The 15,767-nt window shown below is 42.0% G+C and overlaps 1 protein-coding gene across 2 annotated transcripts; it reads left to right on the top strand.

The window, feature by feature from the left end:
• Positions 1–2,535: 2,535 nt before the first annotated feature.
• On the top strand, positions 2,536–15,065 carry USP1 (ubiquitin specific peptidase 1). Of its 2 annotated transcripts, XM_017805430.1 has the most exons (9): positions 2,536–2,645; positions 2,849–3,042; positions 4,303–4,426; positions 4,776–4,883; positions 5,411–5,571; positions 6,192–6,904; positions 7,978–8,148; positions 9,204–9,405; positions 13,470–15,065. In XM_017805430.1, exons 2-9 carry the CDS (start codon positions 2,882–2,884, stop codon positions 14,194–14,196), a joined length of 2,367 nt encoding a protein of 788 aa, XP_017660919.1. In that variant the 5' UTR covers positions 2,536–2,645; positions 2,849–2,881; the 3' UTR covers positions 14,197–15,065. The 2 variants fall into 2 exon arrangements, with proteins under 2 accessions (XP_017660919.1, XP_017660921.1); XM_017805432.1 differs by lacking the exon at positions 2,536–2,645 and having other exon boundaries at positions 2,818–3,042.
• Positions 15,066–15,767: the final 702 nt, after the last annotated feature.

The raw sequence follows: 15,767 nt of genomic DNA on the forward strand, positions 1-15,767 counted from the left end.
TTTATTGAGATGAACAGCCTTGGTCGTGGCACTGGACTTGTGATCTGCGCAAATGTGCTTTTGTATCACGCGCAAGACACCTGGAGGAACTTGACTCCTGCCCTCGGAGTTTATTCCAGTCTGTTATTGATTCAAGGTCCAAACACTCAGAGATTTCACTCTGTCTCATTACAACCACGAGTTTCATTGTCCAGTACCTTCCATCTCCTGGTGAAGTGACTCCTCAGCTGATGACTCAAACCGGCAGTGTAACACAGACTTAATGAAACATTATTAATCAACCAAGCAGTTCCATGACTTCTGGGCACCACCCACCTGGATAAGGCTCTTGTTGTCTCATACAAAAGAACCTTTGTAGTCCTGAGTGTCTATTAACTGCAGTGACTTCAGGCAATGTTTGCTAAGTGGAGCTAAAATTCATATCACAGAGCTCTGGTCAGGAAATCCAGTGACACTGAGTGAGAATGCAGTAGCTCTGGAGATCCCACAGGCCAAGGAAACAGATCTTTAGGTCAATGTATACCTTGGGAATCTGAACCTTGGCTCTTTGGTGATGGATTTGCGGGAATATGTGGATATTTCGCTCATAATTTGGTGAAATTCTGTTTGTAAGAGAAAGCAAAACATGTACAGCGAGCATGTCTATGACTGTTGGAAGAGACATAATTCTTGCCATAATTCATATGAATATGACCTACATGTCATATTGATAATAATGGATTCACGCAGCAGTGTAAAAAACATCCAAAAATATTGCAAGATTGCAAAGAAGTGTGTGATTTTGTGGTGGTTTAGTTTGCTTTAGTACTCAGCAGGCAGCACAGTGCCACACTTGGGGGAGGCAGCAGGGGTTTGTCCTGGGGAACTTCAGCTTTGGAGCGCTCAAATTTGCGGTAACTCTCCCCAAGACCCAGGTCTGGGCATGGTTCAAAGTCAGTTATGAAACTAATCCTATAAAATATCTTATGTGAATAACTTAGAAACATTTTATAACAGTTTTCCGGTGGAATAAACAACTGTGATTTAGCTTCAGGGGATTAAAAAATTAACACCACTGCTTAAAAAGTGTGACTGGCACATGGAGTTCTTTATTTTCAAGATAAAAGATGAATCTTTAAAAGATTCCCAACCTTTTGGGAAATCACAGAGCATCATAGTTGGACTTGGATTATTCTTGTGGGTCCCAAAGAGAGATGTGAAAAATCCAAGCCCTTTTATGGAGCAAATAAAAGAGCAATTTTCAGAGCCAGATGAATTTCTGAAATACTGAAGCCACTGAATATGTAAAGACAAGACATTGGTAATTCATAGCAAGTGAAACCAAAACAAACTATTGGGGCATTTCATATAAACAGGATGATTGTGTGTCCCACAGACAGTTGTTTGGATACAAGACTGAGAGTAGATTTAAACTATTTCATTGTTTTTCTTAAAAGAAATGAAAATGCAGTTGTCTTTAGGTTAAACATGGGACTGGGATTTACTTTGATACGCTTCCAGAGGTAACAAAATGTGTTTTAGCACCTTGCATCAGTTTGACTGTCCGAGATTTTTTTCTTGAAAACAAATTATATAGTTAGCCAGGTTAAAAAAAAAAAAAAAAGAAAAAAAGAAAAAAAGAAAAAAGAAAAAAGTCTTAGGTAGAAAGAGGCCTTTCTAAAGAGTGTTTTGAAGCTGTGATGGATCTGGAGCTACAAACATATTGACTCCTGGCTGTCCTCAGACTGAGTCACTCACAGAGTTTATACATAAAGGTTTTCTGTCAGCAACGTATAAACTGGTCCTGGAAGGGCCAGTTTTAAAGAGCAGAATGGACTAATCTATAGCATTTTCCCACATTCCATCTTTTTTTGATCTGTAGTGATCTGTCCCAGCTGCTATCACAGCACCTTTGCTGCCTTATCAGCTTCGGTGATAACTATTATTTATTGCCTCTCCACAGATGCGCTGGTAAAGCTTTTTAGCTGGGGTCTGACGGGGACTACAAGCGAAACGCTTGATTTACGACCGCTAAAAGCGCGGGACGGCAGCGAGAGGCCCTTTGACGCCATGTCGGGGCCGAGCCCGGCGCGGGACCGGCCCAAGGCCCTTCAGGGCGGGCGTAGCCGCCGCCTCTGATTGGCTGAGCCGGCTGGGGGGGCGCGACCACAGTGGGACCGATCCACCGCGCGCCGGCGAAGGGGGGGCCGGGCTGTCCCCTCGGAATGGTACAGCCCGAGCGCCCTTTGGCCGGGCCGTTACCAGCGCCCGCGCGCGCTCAGCCAGGGCCCCGGCGGGCTGTCCGTCGCGCTGCCTGATGCAACGGCGGGCGTGCCGCGCCCCTCTTGGCGGCGCGCTGCCACCGAGGCGCCTTCAGTGTCACTGCCAGCTCCCTGCGCACACCGCTCCGCCGCTCCGCGCGGCTTTTCGCTGCTGTGCTCGCCCTGCGGCGCGCTCCCTCTCCGGCGTTCTCGCGGGGCGGGCGGCGCGGGGGGGGTGGTTGGTGCGAGGGAGGGGGCGCGGCGCGAGGCGGGGCGCGCGCGGGGCGCCGGGGGGGGGCGGGGGGGGTCCTCGCGGGCGCGCGGAAAAAAACGCGCCAAGTTTGCGGGCGCGCGGCCCGCGGTCTCCATGGCAACGGCGAGCGGGAGCGGGGCCGCGATGTAGCGGTGAGTGAGTGAGGGAGGGACGGGGAGGGACGGGAGCGAGGGGGGGGAGCGGCCGCGCCGCCCGCCCGGGGCCCGCCGGCCGCGGGGGGACATGCGGGGGGCGCGGGGGGGCGGCCCGAGCCCGGGGCGGAGGGCGGCGGGGGGGGGCCCCGCGGCGAGTAAATGGCGCCTGGTGTGCGCGTGTGTGTGTGTGTGCGCGCCAGGTGTGAGCGCCACGGCCGCGCCCCGCACCAGCCATGCCCGGCGTCCTGCCCGCCGACACCGCCAGGGCCAGCCCCAGCAAGAAGAACAGGCTGTCGCTGAAGCTTTTCCAGAAGAAGGAGGCGAAGAGAGCGCTGGATTTTACCGAGGCGCAGGAAAATGAGCAGAAGGGCGCGGAGTTCAGAGGCGCCGAGATGTGAGTCCCGCGCGGGAGAAGTTTGTTTTGTGGCGATGTTGTGTCGGTCCCGTGTTGCTCCGTCCTCCCCTCGACTCAGTTTCGTGTTCTTATATAAATATGTGCTGCAGCGCGCGCTAAATTAAATTAACGTGCGCTTAGACTGAATTAACGTGCGCTTAAGAATGAATTAACGTGCGTTTAAATTAAGTTAACCCCCGACCCAACTTAGTCAAACTGAACAAACTAATCTCCATAACTGATTTTTTTATAACTGTTTGAATAAAATAAGTTTGCGACGCTGTGGGATGTTTAGTTGGCACAAACTTTAGGGATCACTTGAATAAGCGACTCTCTTTTAAAACTAAATAATCGCTATAACCAGTTTCTACAACTGTCTTAAGGAAACAACTTTGCCACACCGTGGATGTCTTAGTTGGCACCAACTTTATGATCACTTCAAGAAGTTGCTTTGTTTCGAGTTAATATAAGTAGTTACTCTGCTGCTGAGCTATTTATATTATTAATATTAAAATGTAACTTTTTGCGAGATGAGTCTTAATGAAAAGATGTTGGATTTTAAAGGCTGTTTCTGCTGCAAGGAATGAATTTGTTGTGGTGCTGTCTGTCATTCACTGGGGCTTTTCAAGCCCTGAGCAAATCCATCAACCCATTTCTTTGCTAATGGGGGGATTTAAGTGGGAAAAAGCAAAGTTGCTTGATTGTGGTCAGTTGGGGTCTTTAAAATTTGGTTCTGTTGTGTCAGTACAGTGCATTAATCACTTATATCAGTGATTAATAATAATGATAATCAGTATATTATGTGTCAGGTTCATTGGTTTCTTTTAATTTTGTTTTTCTATTTTTATTCTTTTGCTTTGTATCCAGAAATTATATGACTCTGGAGCAGGGCACAGGGATAGAAAACATGTTCTAGACACATTTTTCTATCTTAGGAATGAACAAAGAATGTACAAAAGTATTTAAAAGTGAACTTTTTTTGTTCTTTAAACTGGTCTCCTGATATTATTTGAAAAGTAAGTGTTGGGACTAACAGCAGATTTGGCTGATTTTTGTAAAATTGTTTCTTTTTGGCTGCTGTTATAGCTGAGGAGTTTGTGTTTGAGTGCCCAGAGTGAATATAGATACTCTCAGACACACTTTGATGTGATTTTGAGCTGTGTATCTTAGTGATGAATTATGTCAGGTGGCTCTGAGATGGGAGGTGAAGGAATCCTTTTCTAAAGCTGTTTCTTACTCCCTGTTTTCTCTGTTTCACAGTGACCAGGTTGTTCCTGCAGCACAGCCTCCCTCCCTTGTCAGCTGTGAGAAAAAAGACAACATGTTGCCTTTTGTGGGCTTGAACAACCTGGGGAACACCTGTTACCTGAACAGTGTCCTGCAGGTGAGGGCATGGTCAAGGGGGACCTCAAAAAGGGGATTTTTTTGGTTAAGCACAAGTGGGTGAGATTTGTAGTTCGATATTCCATGGATGTCTGGGTGTAGTATGAAGAGAATCTAATTACAGTGTGGGGGGGAAATGCTGCTGCAGGAAATGTGTGCACTGTAGGTTGTCCTGATTGGGTAGTTCTTCAGTTTCCATACTTGGGGCTCCTCCCTGCTGTGAAAAATCCTGGATCTTTGTGTGCTGTGCACAGCCTGGGGAGATGCAGGGCTGGCTGGATCATAAATGTGGATTTCTATGTAGAGTAACCTCTTACTCAGGTTATTCTCTTTTCAACTGTTGCTTTCAGGTATTATATTTCTGTCCTGGTTTTAAAACTGGAGTAAAACATTTATATAACATCATTTCAAAGAAGAAAGAATCTTTGAAGGATGAAGGAGAGCAAAAGGCAGAAAAGGTAACAAATCTCCCCATGTTCTTTACTTATAACTTTGCAAGTAAGGCTGCATGCAGGAAGTTTAGTGAAAATCTAACCGATTTCTTCTGTTCTTAACAAATTTTTCAGCATTGTTTTCTACAGTGCTGCTTCAGGTAAAGATATATTTGAGTTGTTTTGAACTTGTGTTCAAACATGAGTGTTCAGAGGATCTGTAAACTTGTAAGCCCAAGTCTTAAACAAGAAATTTGAGAAGATATCTCACCATGCATTTGGCATTAAGATAATTATGATACAGTACTTTGAGTGGATGGTTTCAGGCAAGGATGGTTTCAGGATTTAAAATAATGGCTAATTTGGCTTTTAGGTTTGTTTTCCACTTTGAAAAGAACAATAAATATATTGTCTGAAACCCACCTGCTTCCCATGGCACACAAAAAAACCTGTTCAATATCTGTTAGAAAACCAAGGGAGGGCAGGAGAGAAAAGTTTAACTTGTTACAGACAAAACTGCAAGTGTTTTTGTTCTTTTTACATTGTTATTGCAGGGAAGTTGTAAAGAAGATCCCCTGGCAAGTTACGAGCTCATCTGCAGCTTGCACTCCTTGATTCTGTCAGTTGAGCAGCTTCAAGCCAGTTTTCTCCTGAACCCAGAAAAGTACACAGATGAACTTGCTACTCAGCCCCGAAGGCTCCTGAACACCCTCAGGTACAAATCACCCTACATGTTGTCAGGGTTTGCTCCTGACTTTTCCAGGTTGTTGCCATTGCACAGTTTCAGAGGCTGGTGGAAGGTAGATGGTCTCAAATTTGGTGTGGCCTTATAGGAAGTAAATTTTTCGTGCTTATTGTTACCTCCATGATGTCAGAAACCTGAAGTAAATTATAACTTTGTAAGTGTCATTTAAATGCAGAAGAGGGTTTAAAACAGTGCTTAGCCTTAGGTACAGAAGTGTCATAGAACTTTGGAGTGGTTTAGGTTGGGAGGGACCTTAAAGATCATCCAGTTCTACCCCTGCCATGGGCAGGGACACCTTCCACTATCACAGGTTGTTCCAAGCCCCATCCAACCTGGCCTTGAACACTTCCAGGGATGGTGAAGGATTCTCTTTGGCCTGAGAAGCTGCACCACTGGGTTGCAATTCAGTGTGTGTTTAAATGCCTAAGGCTGAACTTTCCCATGACTCTGTGACAGAGAGGACTCATCTCTAGGCCTGGACAGGACCCTCCATGACTTCCGTCTAAATCCCTAATTTAAATCTCAAATCATGTTACCCAGTTAGCCAAGAATAACTAATCCTCATTGCTCTGCTTGTTTCTTTTCCCTAGAGAGCTGAACCCCATGTATGAAGGGTACCTGCAGCACGATGCCCAGGAAGTCCTACAGTGTATCCTGGGAAACATCCAGGAAACATGTCAGCTGCTGAAGAAGGAAGAGTTGAACAAACTGCCCATGGAGGAGCCTTCAGCTAAACCGGAGGAAAAACTCAACCCAATCCCTGAGAGCAACGGGACCGGCAGCGCTGCCGAGGAGGAGGATCCCACTCCGAGCAGCCATGACGGAGACGCGGCCGAGGACAAGCTGCTCAAGGGACACGGGAAAAGGAAAAGTGACGCCGAGGGCGGCAACGCCAAGAAAAAATCCAAAGTGTCAAAAGAGCAAACTGCAGCAGAGGAAAATCAAAGGCAGACCAGGTCAAAGAGGAAAGCGACGGGGGAGAAGCTGGAAACCCAAAGCGACGCCATCGCCAAGTGCTCCGGGGACAGCGAGAGCGCGAAGCCCACGCAGAAAAAGTCACGGCTTAGGTTAAACTGGTTAAAATCCTCATGCAAACAGCCCAGCATTCTGTCCAAATTTTATAGTCTAGGAAAATTAACTACAAACCTGGGATCCAAAGACCCAGGAAAAGAATATGACTGTGAGCTCGAAGAGTCATCTACCAAGTGCGAAAATGGTGACAGTAAAGAAGAATATCATGAACCAGCATCTCCCATGGAAAACCACCATGAAAAGGGAACTGAAAAAGAACCAAAAAAGGAAGGTTGGTGCACAAGTGATGGGCTTAAAATTAGTATGATTAAGAAAGTACAATGCGTGGGAAGTCAGTCTTCAGACTGCACAGCCTGCAGAGCTCTAAACACAAAATTAGATTTTCAGGAATTGAAGAAGATTTTTAGGAACAAGAATTTATTTTTATACATGTTTGTAAATTTTTTTTTTTTAATAACTTGACCTGTTTAGCTTAGATCTCGAGGTATTCCTCTAACATTCTGTAATCATTGTACCATATATATGTATAAAAAAAAAAAGGCAGAACATTGCCAGGTTTGTATTATCACTAATTTTTGTCATCCGTAGACATAGCAGATGGATTCAAGATTTAAAGGAAGACGCTGGTCAGGAGCAAACAGAATCAAACTCCATTGGCCATGGCTTTGTGCCCAAGTTTACAAACAATATTCTCTCCTTCCCTCCCTATTCCTTAGTTTTATCCCATATTCCCAATGTTCCCAAGAACTAGGAAGGACACAGGATGTACTACATATTTTAATTGGCTGGCAGGTATGGATTTTTTGTCAATGAAACAAGGTATCTGTTGAGAGAAGGGGCTCAGTATGAATTCAGTACTTAACAATTTGGAATTTTCTGACCCACCCACCAATTTTATAAAAAATTGAAGGAATGCAGAATCTTTGAAATCTGCATTTCTTCAGCACATTTGACCAAAACTGGCCAACAAATTTAGAAAGTATTGGAGGAGAACACTGAGAATAAATAGAAACCAGCCAAACCCACACATGTGACGCTCCTTGAGGAGGCTGATAGTCCATACTAAGAAGTCAGTGCATTGGTGACAAATATTCCAGAATGCCACACTTAAAGTATAAAACAAGCACCCAATCTTAAAACAGAAATTAAAGTTTGAGGGCCAAGAGACAGAGGCTCCGTATTTGCTTACTACTGAAAACTGCACAATACGTAGTTTTGTTTTAATTCCTGTGTGGGATCCCTAAAAGGCCATGGCTGTAACATGGTCATTTTCCACGAATAGCCAAAGGTAGTCTTTGGAATAAAGTGCATCTTGCTCAGTGATGTGACATGTACTTTCTATAGGTACAGAACTGGCTGTCTTTGAACTGGTGGAGAAACTGTTCCAGGGCCAGTTAGTGCTGAGGACAAGGTGTTTGGAGTGCGAGTGCTTTACTGAAAGGAGAGAAGATTTTCAGGACATCAGTGTTCCAGTGCAAGAAGATGAACTTTCTAAAGCTGAAGAGAGTTCTGAAAGTAAGTAATTGTCTCAGAAAGGGGTGTGAGGTGTTTCTGCCTCAGCCAGCCATGGGGAAGGACAGTGCTGTGGTTATCAAGGAACGTGGCTCCTCTTTGTGCTGACTAAAATTAGAGGCTCTTATCTCCTGTCCTGATTAACTTTAGACTTTGGAAACACTGTTGACAGATCCAGATAATATTAAAATTGTTTTGAATCTTAACACATAGCATGCACTGCTTACAGTCCTTCACTTTGGTACATGTTTTTCTGCTTATAAATAAGTATTTTCTTTGATGTAGGTCTTCCCGTTCTTCCTGGATAAGGAATTTTTCTGCTTTTTTATCTTAAAAGAAATATTTGCACTTTTTCCTCAAAAATTAAAAGAGAACCCAGCTTTTTTTGTTAATTACTCTAAAATTGTTTTTAGTGTATTAGATTGTTGTTGCCTTACTAGCATTTGTTTTATCTTTGTCAATGTTAATTCTCTGGTCTCTTTCACAAATTTTATTGATCTATTCATAGTTTTTAGGTATTATAAAAAGTAAGCATGATAATACTAAATTTTCAAATGGAGACTTTTAATTTTAGTTCCCATGGAATTAATTTGGAGCAGCTTTTACTGCCTTTACTCCCCATTTTGGTGAAGGACTCAGAGTAAAATGTGTGGGGAAATGTTAATGTGTAAAATGCTGCTGTCAGTGTAGGTGATCCTGTCAGCAGTGTGAGGGTGGCAGGGGAGGCAAAACGTAAGAAGTGAAAGGGAACTTTCTAGTTATTTTGGATGTTTGCCCTAATAAGTGAAATTCATGGACCCAGTTTCCAGCCGTGGCAACAGAATTATTCTGTGTTATCTGAAACAAGCTTTGGGAAAACCTTAGATTTGAAGTAAGAGATCCTTTCATCCCTTCCTGAAATGCTCCAAATACATCTATTTCACACATACTGAGTGTTCTTTACAGTGTTGTCGTTTTTGAGCCTGTCTTGACATGTTTTGTTTTGTTGTTGTTCTGGTGGGACACATTGGAAATGTAAATATTGGTGTATCTGTGAATGTAACGATTCTCTTTTCTAGTTTCTCCAGAGCCAAAAACAGAAACGAAGACGCTGAAATGGGCAATTTCACAGTTTGCCTCAGTGGAAAGGATTGTGGGAGAGGACAAATATTTCTGTGAGAACTGCCATCACTACACGGAAGCCGAGCGCAGCCTTTTATTCGATAAAATGCCCGAAGTTATAACAATTCACTTGAAGTGCTTTGCTGCCAGTGGCTTGGAGTGAGTATGCATTGACTGTGTTATGAAACAGTGTCCTGGAGGAAGGGAAATCTTATCACAGGAGTTGAAAATGCTTTGTAACTTTGCCAAAAGCAGATTTCCAGATTGAAATGAACTTAAATCGCTGGGATGCAGCCTCTGATTTCATAAAGGCTTTTTGTTCTTACGAGCAGTGGCAGAAACTACCTGCAGGAAAAGTGACTTTTAGGAGACTTCTTGACAAAAATTTTTTAGCTGTACTCTTTAAAAACGGCCTGATTTATTGATTTTTCTTAAAACTTTGTTTACTTTAAATATCACCTGTCCCTGTGAGTTTAGAGGCCGCTTTAAGTACTTTAACAGAACAAGTAATTAGAACAAATATGAATTTTATGGTCACAGCCCGTCTCTACTTGAATGTAAGTACTAAAAAAATGAATATGAGTGGGGAATAATAATAATCAGGAGTTAAACATTTTAAAGAGCTAACACTCATTACCCAAAATTGATCAATTCCTTAAAAAATACTGTTAGTACAAATTTTTTGCAATTTTTACAATACAAATTTTAGTACTCTACCTGAATGTGAGCACTAAAATCTGTGGGGGAAAAATCAGCAGATAAATATTTTAAAGAGCTAACACACCAAAAAATTGATATATTAATTTAAAAATACAGTAATATCAGCCTCACTGATGTTCAACTACTGAGAAATCAGTGTTTGATGTTATAATTTTTGTAATCCTTATGTTTTGAAAGAGGTTGTGAGTGGTTTTGTTTTGGGTTTTTTTCATACTTAAGAATTGGGATGGGAGGAAAAACCAAAGAAAAACCCATCCCTACAGAACTGCCCGTACATAAATCAGTGTCATGACAATTTATACTCAGCATTTTGCAGTAAACTCCATTTCTCCACTGAGATTTAAATACTGAAAAATGACAGAAAGCGTCATCAGGAGAAACTTCTTAGAACTAAAATATTCCCCCAGATCTTTTAGGAAATTGGTACACCAGTTATTGCAGCCTCTGAGCCTTTGGATGGGCAGTAAGTTTTCTAGGCACAAATTAGTTTGGCCTTTTATCCCCAAGTTCCCTCTCTGCTGCATTTCCCCCTCACCTGGCTTTAGACATTCAGAGCCACCTCACCAGCAGGAAGCCTCATGCATGATGTCTGCCATGGAATTTAGTTTATAATAGTTGTGTCACCAATATTTTAGATAAAAATACCACATCTGAGTTGTCAGATGATTTGTCAGAGGGTGCTCTCTAAGCAAGTGCTGGTAACTGTGGTCAGTTTAAGATTTGTGAAATATCCAGTGCTGAGGATGATATTGTTACGTTTTTACAGGTAGTTTGCTAAGATTGTTAAAGGTACATTTCTCACTCTGCCGGTTTGTAGTATTTTTTTAGGAATATCCAGGTTTCTGACAAAGTAGAAGGGAAGCTTACTCTGTCTCTGCAATGCCTTTTCGTACAAATCCAGGATCATAACATACAAAATTGTCTTTTCATTGATGTCCATCATATTTGACTTAAATACTGACTTCATATATATAGACTTAATATATATTGACTTAAAGTTGCACACTTAAAAATGCCCTTGTATTGTTGAGTAGCCCTTGATGTGGGATGGAATCCTGGTATGATTATAGGCTATTGAAAAAAATACAACCTGAAAGGAAACCTGAGTATTATCTTCCATTTGCTCCTCTATTTCCTATCTTTTTGTTTCCATGGGGAAGCACTTTCAGGTTAACCAGCCATCTCCTGAGCCACTCACCTCTTCTTCTGCCTTGGCAGCCTTCAGCTCCAAAATACTCAGACCAATATCCAGGTCAGAGTGAATCCAGTCTGTTGTGGTTTTCCTCCTGTGTCCTCAGTCATGCCAGACATTTTCTGCCAAGGGCTGGCAACCAGAGATTAAGGAAGTCAGAGTGGAAAAATCAGTGTACAACTGGAGTCAGTGATGAAGCTGAAACTGCTTAGAAGAGTCCCCTGGGTTTTGACTTGAATTTTTTTATCTTGGACAAAACCATGTCATTGCTAAAAGTAGTAACAAACTGTTTTACTGGCTTCAAACTTACTTAAATTTTTAAACTAAGATTCTTCATACAACTTCCCTTAGCCCCCATAAAAATTTGGAAATGTTGTCTGCTCAGTTGTGACTGAGTTGTAAATAAATGAAGAGAAACGAAGGGTAATGTAAATATTTGCAGTTAATAGGGACTTTTTATTCATGTTTTCTAGATGCTGGTTTGCAAAGTGTTTGTTTTAAAATAAAGCAGCCAGTGTGAAAATCTACTTGCCTGGGGATGAGTAATTCTCTTTGGCAAGAAAGTGTGTGTTGTGTGTGGAAAAATCATAGGCCATGTGTGCTCAGGCTGTGAAGCTCTGAAGGAGAAATGTGTAACTGGTGATACGTAATTAAGCATTTCCATTATAGAAATTTAGCAGTTGGTGAGAAAATCAGCTTTTTGTTTTGTGAAATTCTGTACAGTGGGTAAAGTTAATTTACAGCCTCAAAAGATGTAGCTGCAGAAATCAGGTTTGCTCTGTGTGAAGTGCCTCAGTCAGAGCAGGCAGAGTACTTGGCATACAATTTTTCTGTCTTCAGATTCTTATCATTAAGAAGAACAAAAAGCTAATAGGAAAAGATTTCCTCTCTTATTTCCTCCTCTCCAAATCTTTGATGATGGATGTCATTCAGAAGAAAGGCAGACCCTGCTTTTTACTGTTTTGTGTGAATATGATTGTCACAGTGTGCTGGAGTGGAACTGGATTTCTGATCTGGAGTATCAGCAAGCAGTTTCTCTGTTTCTTGACTGTCTTCTGAATATTTCTGGCTACTAACAATAGGGATTTTCAGAAGATTTAAGTTTTATTATTTCTGATTATATGCTCTTTGTGTTCCTTTTGGTGGAGTCAAATGTTTATGGTAAGCTTAGGTCTAAAGTGAGATTTCAGTTAATGAGAGTGACTGAGGATCTGTGGGGGTGTGTAAATGTGTTTATCAGGGTTTATGGCTGTGAACACGAGTGAAATGATGAGAAGCAGAATCAAAACTAAACACAGGAAAACAGGAGTCTGTTACTGCAGTTATGCCATAGCTACAATTTCCTTGGATTCAAGATAGTTTTTCTTAGGATAATAGCAGTGAGCTTTTTGTAACCTTAGTTTTACAGGGCTTGCCTGTATTCCCCTGGATTTTTCCCTACAACACCCTGAAAGTTGAGCAAGAACTGAATCATCACTGGAAGCTATTAGGACATCATAACCTATCACTAAATAAAGAGGTTAATTAATTTGTGCTGATGCAATATATTACTCATCAAGATCAGAATCATTCAGTAATATTTTTTTTTCAAACTCTGTAGAAGATCCTTGTAATGAAAGGACTTAAACTTTCCTCATGGTAAATTTGTGCACTATGAACAAAATGCTGAGTATTTCTGGAATACCAAATGCTTTTCCAAGTAAATCAGCCAGAGAATTGCTTGAAAAAAATGGAATACCACAGGACAGGTAATGAGGAATCTCTGGTAGCAAGTGTTGCTAAGTTTACTCATCACTGAGGGGATCTGAGAAAAACCACTCAGATTTTCTATGTGATACTAAAGCTACTTGAAAGTAAAATATATTTGTATTTATTCAGCAAATGACTCTTTCAGGAGGGGAAAAAACTCCAACCCTCCTTATTTCAGCCTTGGCTGTTGAGGTTTTTGTTTTGCTTTTTAAGCAGAGTGGTGGCTGGGGGAGTGCAGGTGTTTGTGCATGGATAGAAGCAGGAATGATAACAATTAGCCTAGTTATTTTTATCACCACTATTTAAAAATTAATTTAGTTGATACTTTAGAAAAAGGGAGTCTCTTAAATTATTAAAATTTACAGTTCCTAGGCTGTAAAATTTACCATTATACAGTCATAAAAGTGCCTTTACTGACCAGGGGTGCCTGGAACAGATGTCGATGATCCAAAGTGAGAAGGGAGAAGCTTCTCCTGATCACATGTGGAAAATAACAGGTGGGCCTATGGGCCTAAAGTGGTGTTTATTGGGAAAGGGTTTAACTTGTGTGTCCCTTGTGAAGGTTTGACTGCTACGGGGGCCTGTCCAAGATCAACACTCCACTGCTGACGCCACTCAAGCTGTCCCTGGAGGAGTGGAGCACCAGGCCCACCAACGACACCTATGGATTATTTGCTGTGGTCATGCACAGCGGCATCACCATCAGCAGTGGACACTACACAGCCTCTGTCAAGATCACAGATCTCAGCAGCCTGGAGCTGGACAGGGGCACCTTCATGGCCAACCCCACGTACGCCGTGCTCAAACCGGAGCCGCTCAACGAGGAGGAGGCCAGAGCTGTGACCGACGACTACGATGACGGTGAGGTCTCCTTCAGGGTCAACGGTGCTGCCCAGCCAGGGAAGGTCCTTAGCAAGAAGAACATGGAAGCTGTGGGACTGCTCGGGGGGCAGAAGAGCAAGTCTGACTGTGACCTGTACCCCAACAAACCAGCCAACCCCGAGAAGTTCCTCAGCGTGGTCACGGAGAGCAGGAGCCCCGAGCGCAGCGCAGGGAATGCTGAGCATGGCACAGAGCACAGCGAGGCCAACGGGGTGGGAGCCAGCGGGCTGGAAAACAAGGCTCTGTATGTGCTCCAGAGCCTCAAGGAGTACGAGGGCAAGTGGCTGCTCTTCGATGACTCCGAAGTAAAGGTCACAGAAGAAAAGGACTTTCTGAATTCTCTTTCTCCGACATCGTCATCTACATCGACTCCTTACCTACTGTTTTATAAGAAAATTGTAGAGTGATACTGTATTTTGACTGTAAATATTCAGGATTTGCATACACCTTTTGGTCTGATTTGCATCCAAACTACCTGGAAGAAACGGCTGTTTTGTTTTTTGAAGCTACTGATTCTTCATGTTTTTGGTCTTTTTCTTCAGTGTAAAGTGGCTCAACTTGAATTAACAAAACACGACATAGAACTTGACTCACACCTTAATTTTCTGCTGGAGAATAGTGCTACAACCTTTTAGAAATACCAGTTTGTATAGATCCTAAACAACTCCTACAGCACCCAGTAGTGGTTTTAACGCAGCTCTAGGTCTCAGACATGCCTATTGTATTATTAGCTTTTTTTTTTTAAATAAAATTTATTTGTATTCATACCCCAGAGTAAATGTATATTAACTAGCAAATTTCACCAGAAGTTGTGTATTTTTGTAACTTGGGAAGTAACACTTCATATTTAGTCTTTGGGTAACCGACATGGTTTATTCTCCTGATCCTTTTCCTTCCTGCTTTGTGCAACTTAGAGCACAAGGAAAATGGTCTTGGAACCTTGTTTAGTGCATTGGAGGGACCTGAACTTCATAGAAATGCTTGACTGGTCTAATTTGCATCTTGTTGCATAGGTGTTAAAGGGCAAAGTGTAAATAGGTGTGATTAATATGTCGACACAGGGGCAGAGTGTAGTGTAATTAAAATAATTTTGTACTTTGAAGAGCGGAGCCCTCTAATCTGCATATATGTCTGGGTGGGTTTGGAACTTAGTGGTGACCTTACAACAGTTAATTTGTACCTGAGCTCACTGCAAAATAGGAAAACGAAAGCATTTGGCTTTGATGCTTTGTTAAGAATGTATATATGAAATAAAAAACTTATGATACGCATCTGAGACAACCAGATCAGACTGTTGTGTTGGGGGGGGAAACAAAGTGGAAGTGATTTGAGAACAGTTATAAAAAGGGTGGGAAACTTATCTTAAAGAAATGGAAGATTTTAAAACTAACATTCTGTGGGGTTTTTTTAACTGATTCTTGTACAGCAGATCCTCACCTGAAGGCACTTGATGACCAGAGGTGTGAGGTTCAGGGTAAACAGATGATAATGGCAAAAACCAAAAATGTTTGCACTAAATACTAGGGATGAAAATCCCAAATTGTTTGTTAGACAATTTAAGGTGAATCCTATCAACTGACAGAGTCTTAACCAATATGACACAAAGTAAGGTGAGTGTTTAATTGTCATGGGATGGACAGAGAGACATGAAGATTGCAGAGAGACAAGGGAAGATAGTCAGGATGTGAGTATGCCCTGGTTTCCTGGATACATTTAACCTTTTTCTAATATAAATTAATTTATTTACAGGAAAAGCCCTAAAACCCTTTACCTAGTTAATTCTGCAATACTTAATTTTTACAACCTTTTATTATAATGTTGTATAAACACTGAGGTAACTCAGGAAAAAGTATCTTTAGTGTATTTTCCATGTTAGTGTCAACTTCTGATTGTTGTACAGGCCTTGACTTTGCAGCATATCCTAGATAAAAAAGCTGGAATGACAAATGCTCTTAAGACTTTTTCCTTTTCGAAAGCA

The sequence above is a fragment of the Lepidothrix coronata genome, unplaced genomic scaffold (assembly GCF_001604755.1).
Source record: "Lepidothrix coronata isolate B3197 unplaced genomic scaffold, Lepidothrix_coronata-1.0 Scaffold12, whole genome shotgun sequence".
NCBI lineage: Eukaryota > Metazoa > Chordata > Aves > Passeriformes > Pipridae > Lepidothrix > Lepidothrix coronata.

Coding starts and splice junctions, on each gene's coding strand:
- USP1 (XM_017805430.1), top strand. CDS start 2,882: ATGCCCGGCGTCCTGCCCGCCGACACCGCCAGGGCCAGCCCCAGCAAG. Junction 3,043..4,302: donor GAGTTCAGAGGCGCCGAGAT/GTGAGTCCCGCG, acceptor TCTGTTTCACAG/TGACCAGGTTGTTCCTGCAG. Junction 8,149..9,203: donor AGCTGAAGAGAGTTCTGAAA/GTAAGTAATTGT, acceptor TCTCTTTTCTAG/TTTCTCCAGAGCCAAAAACA.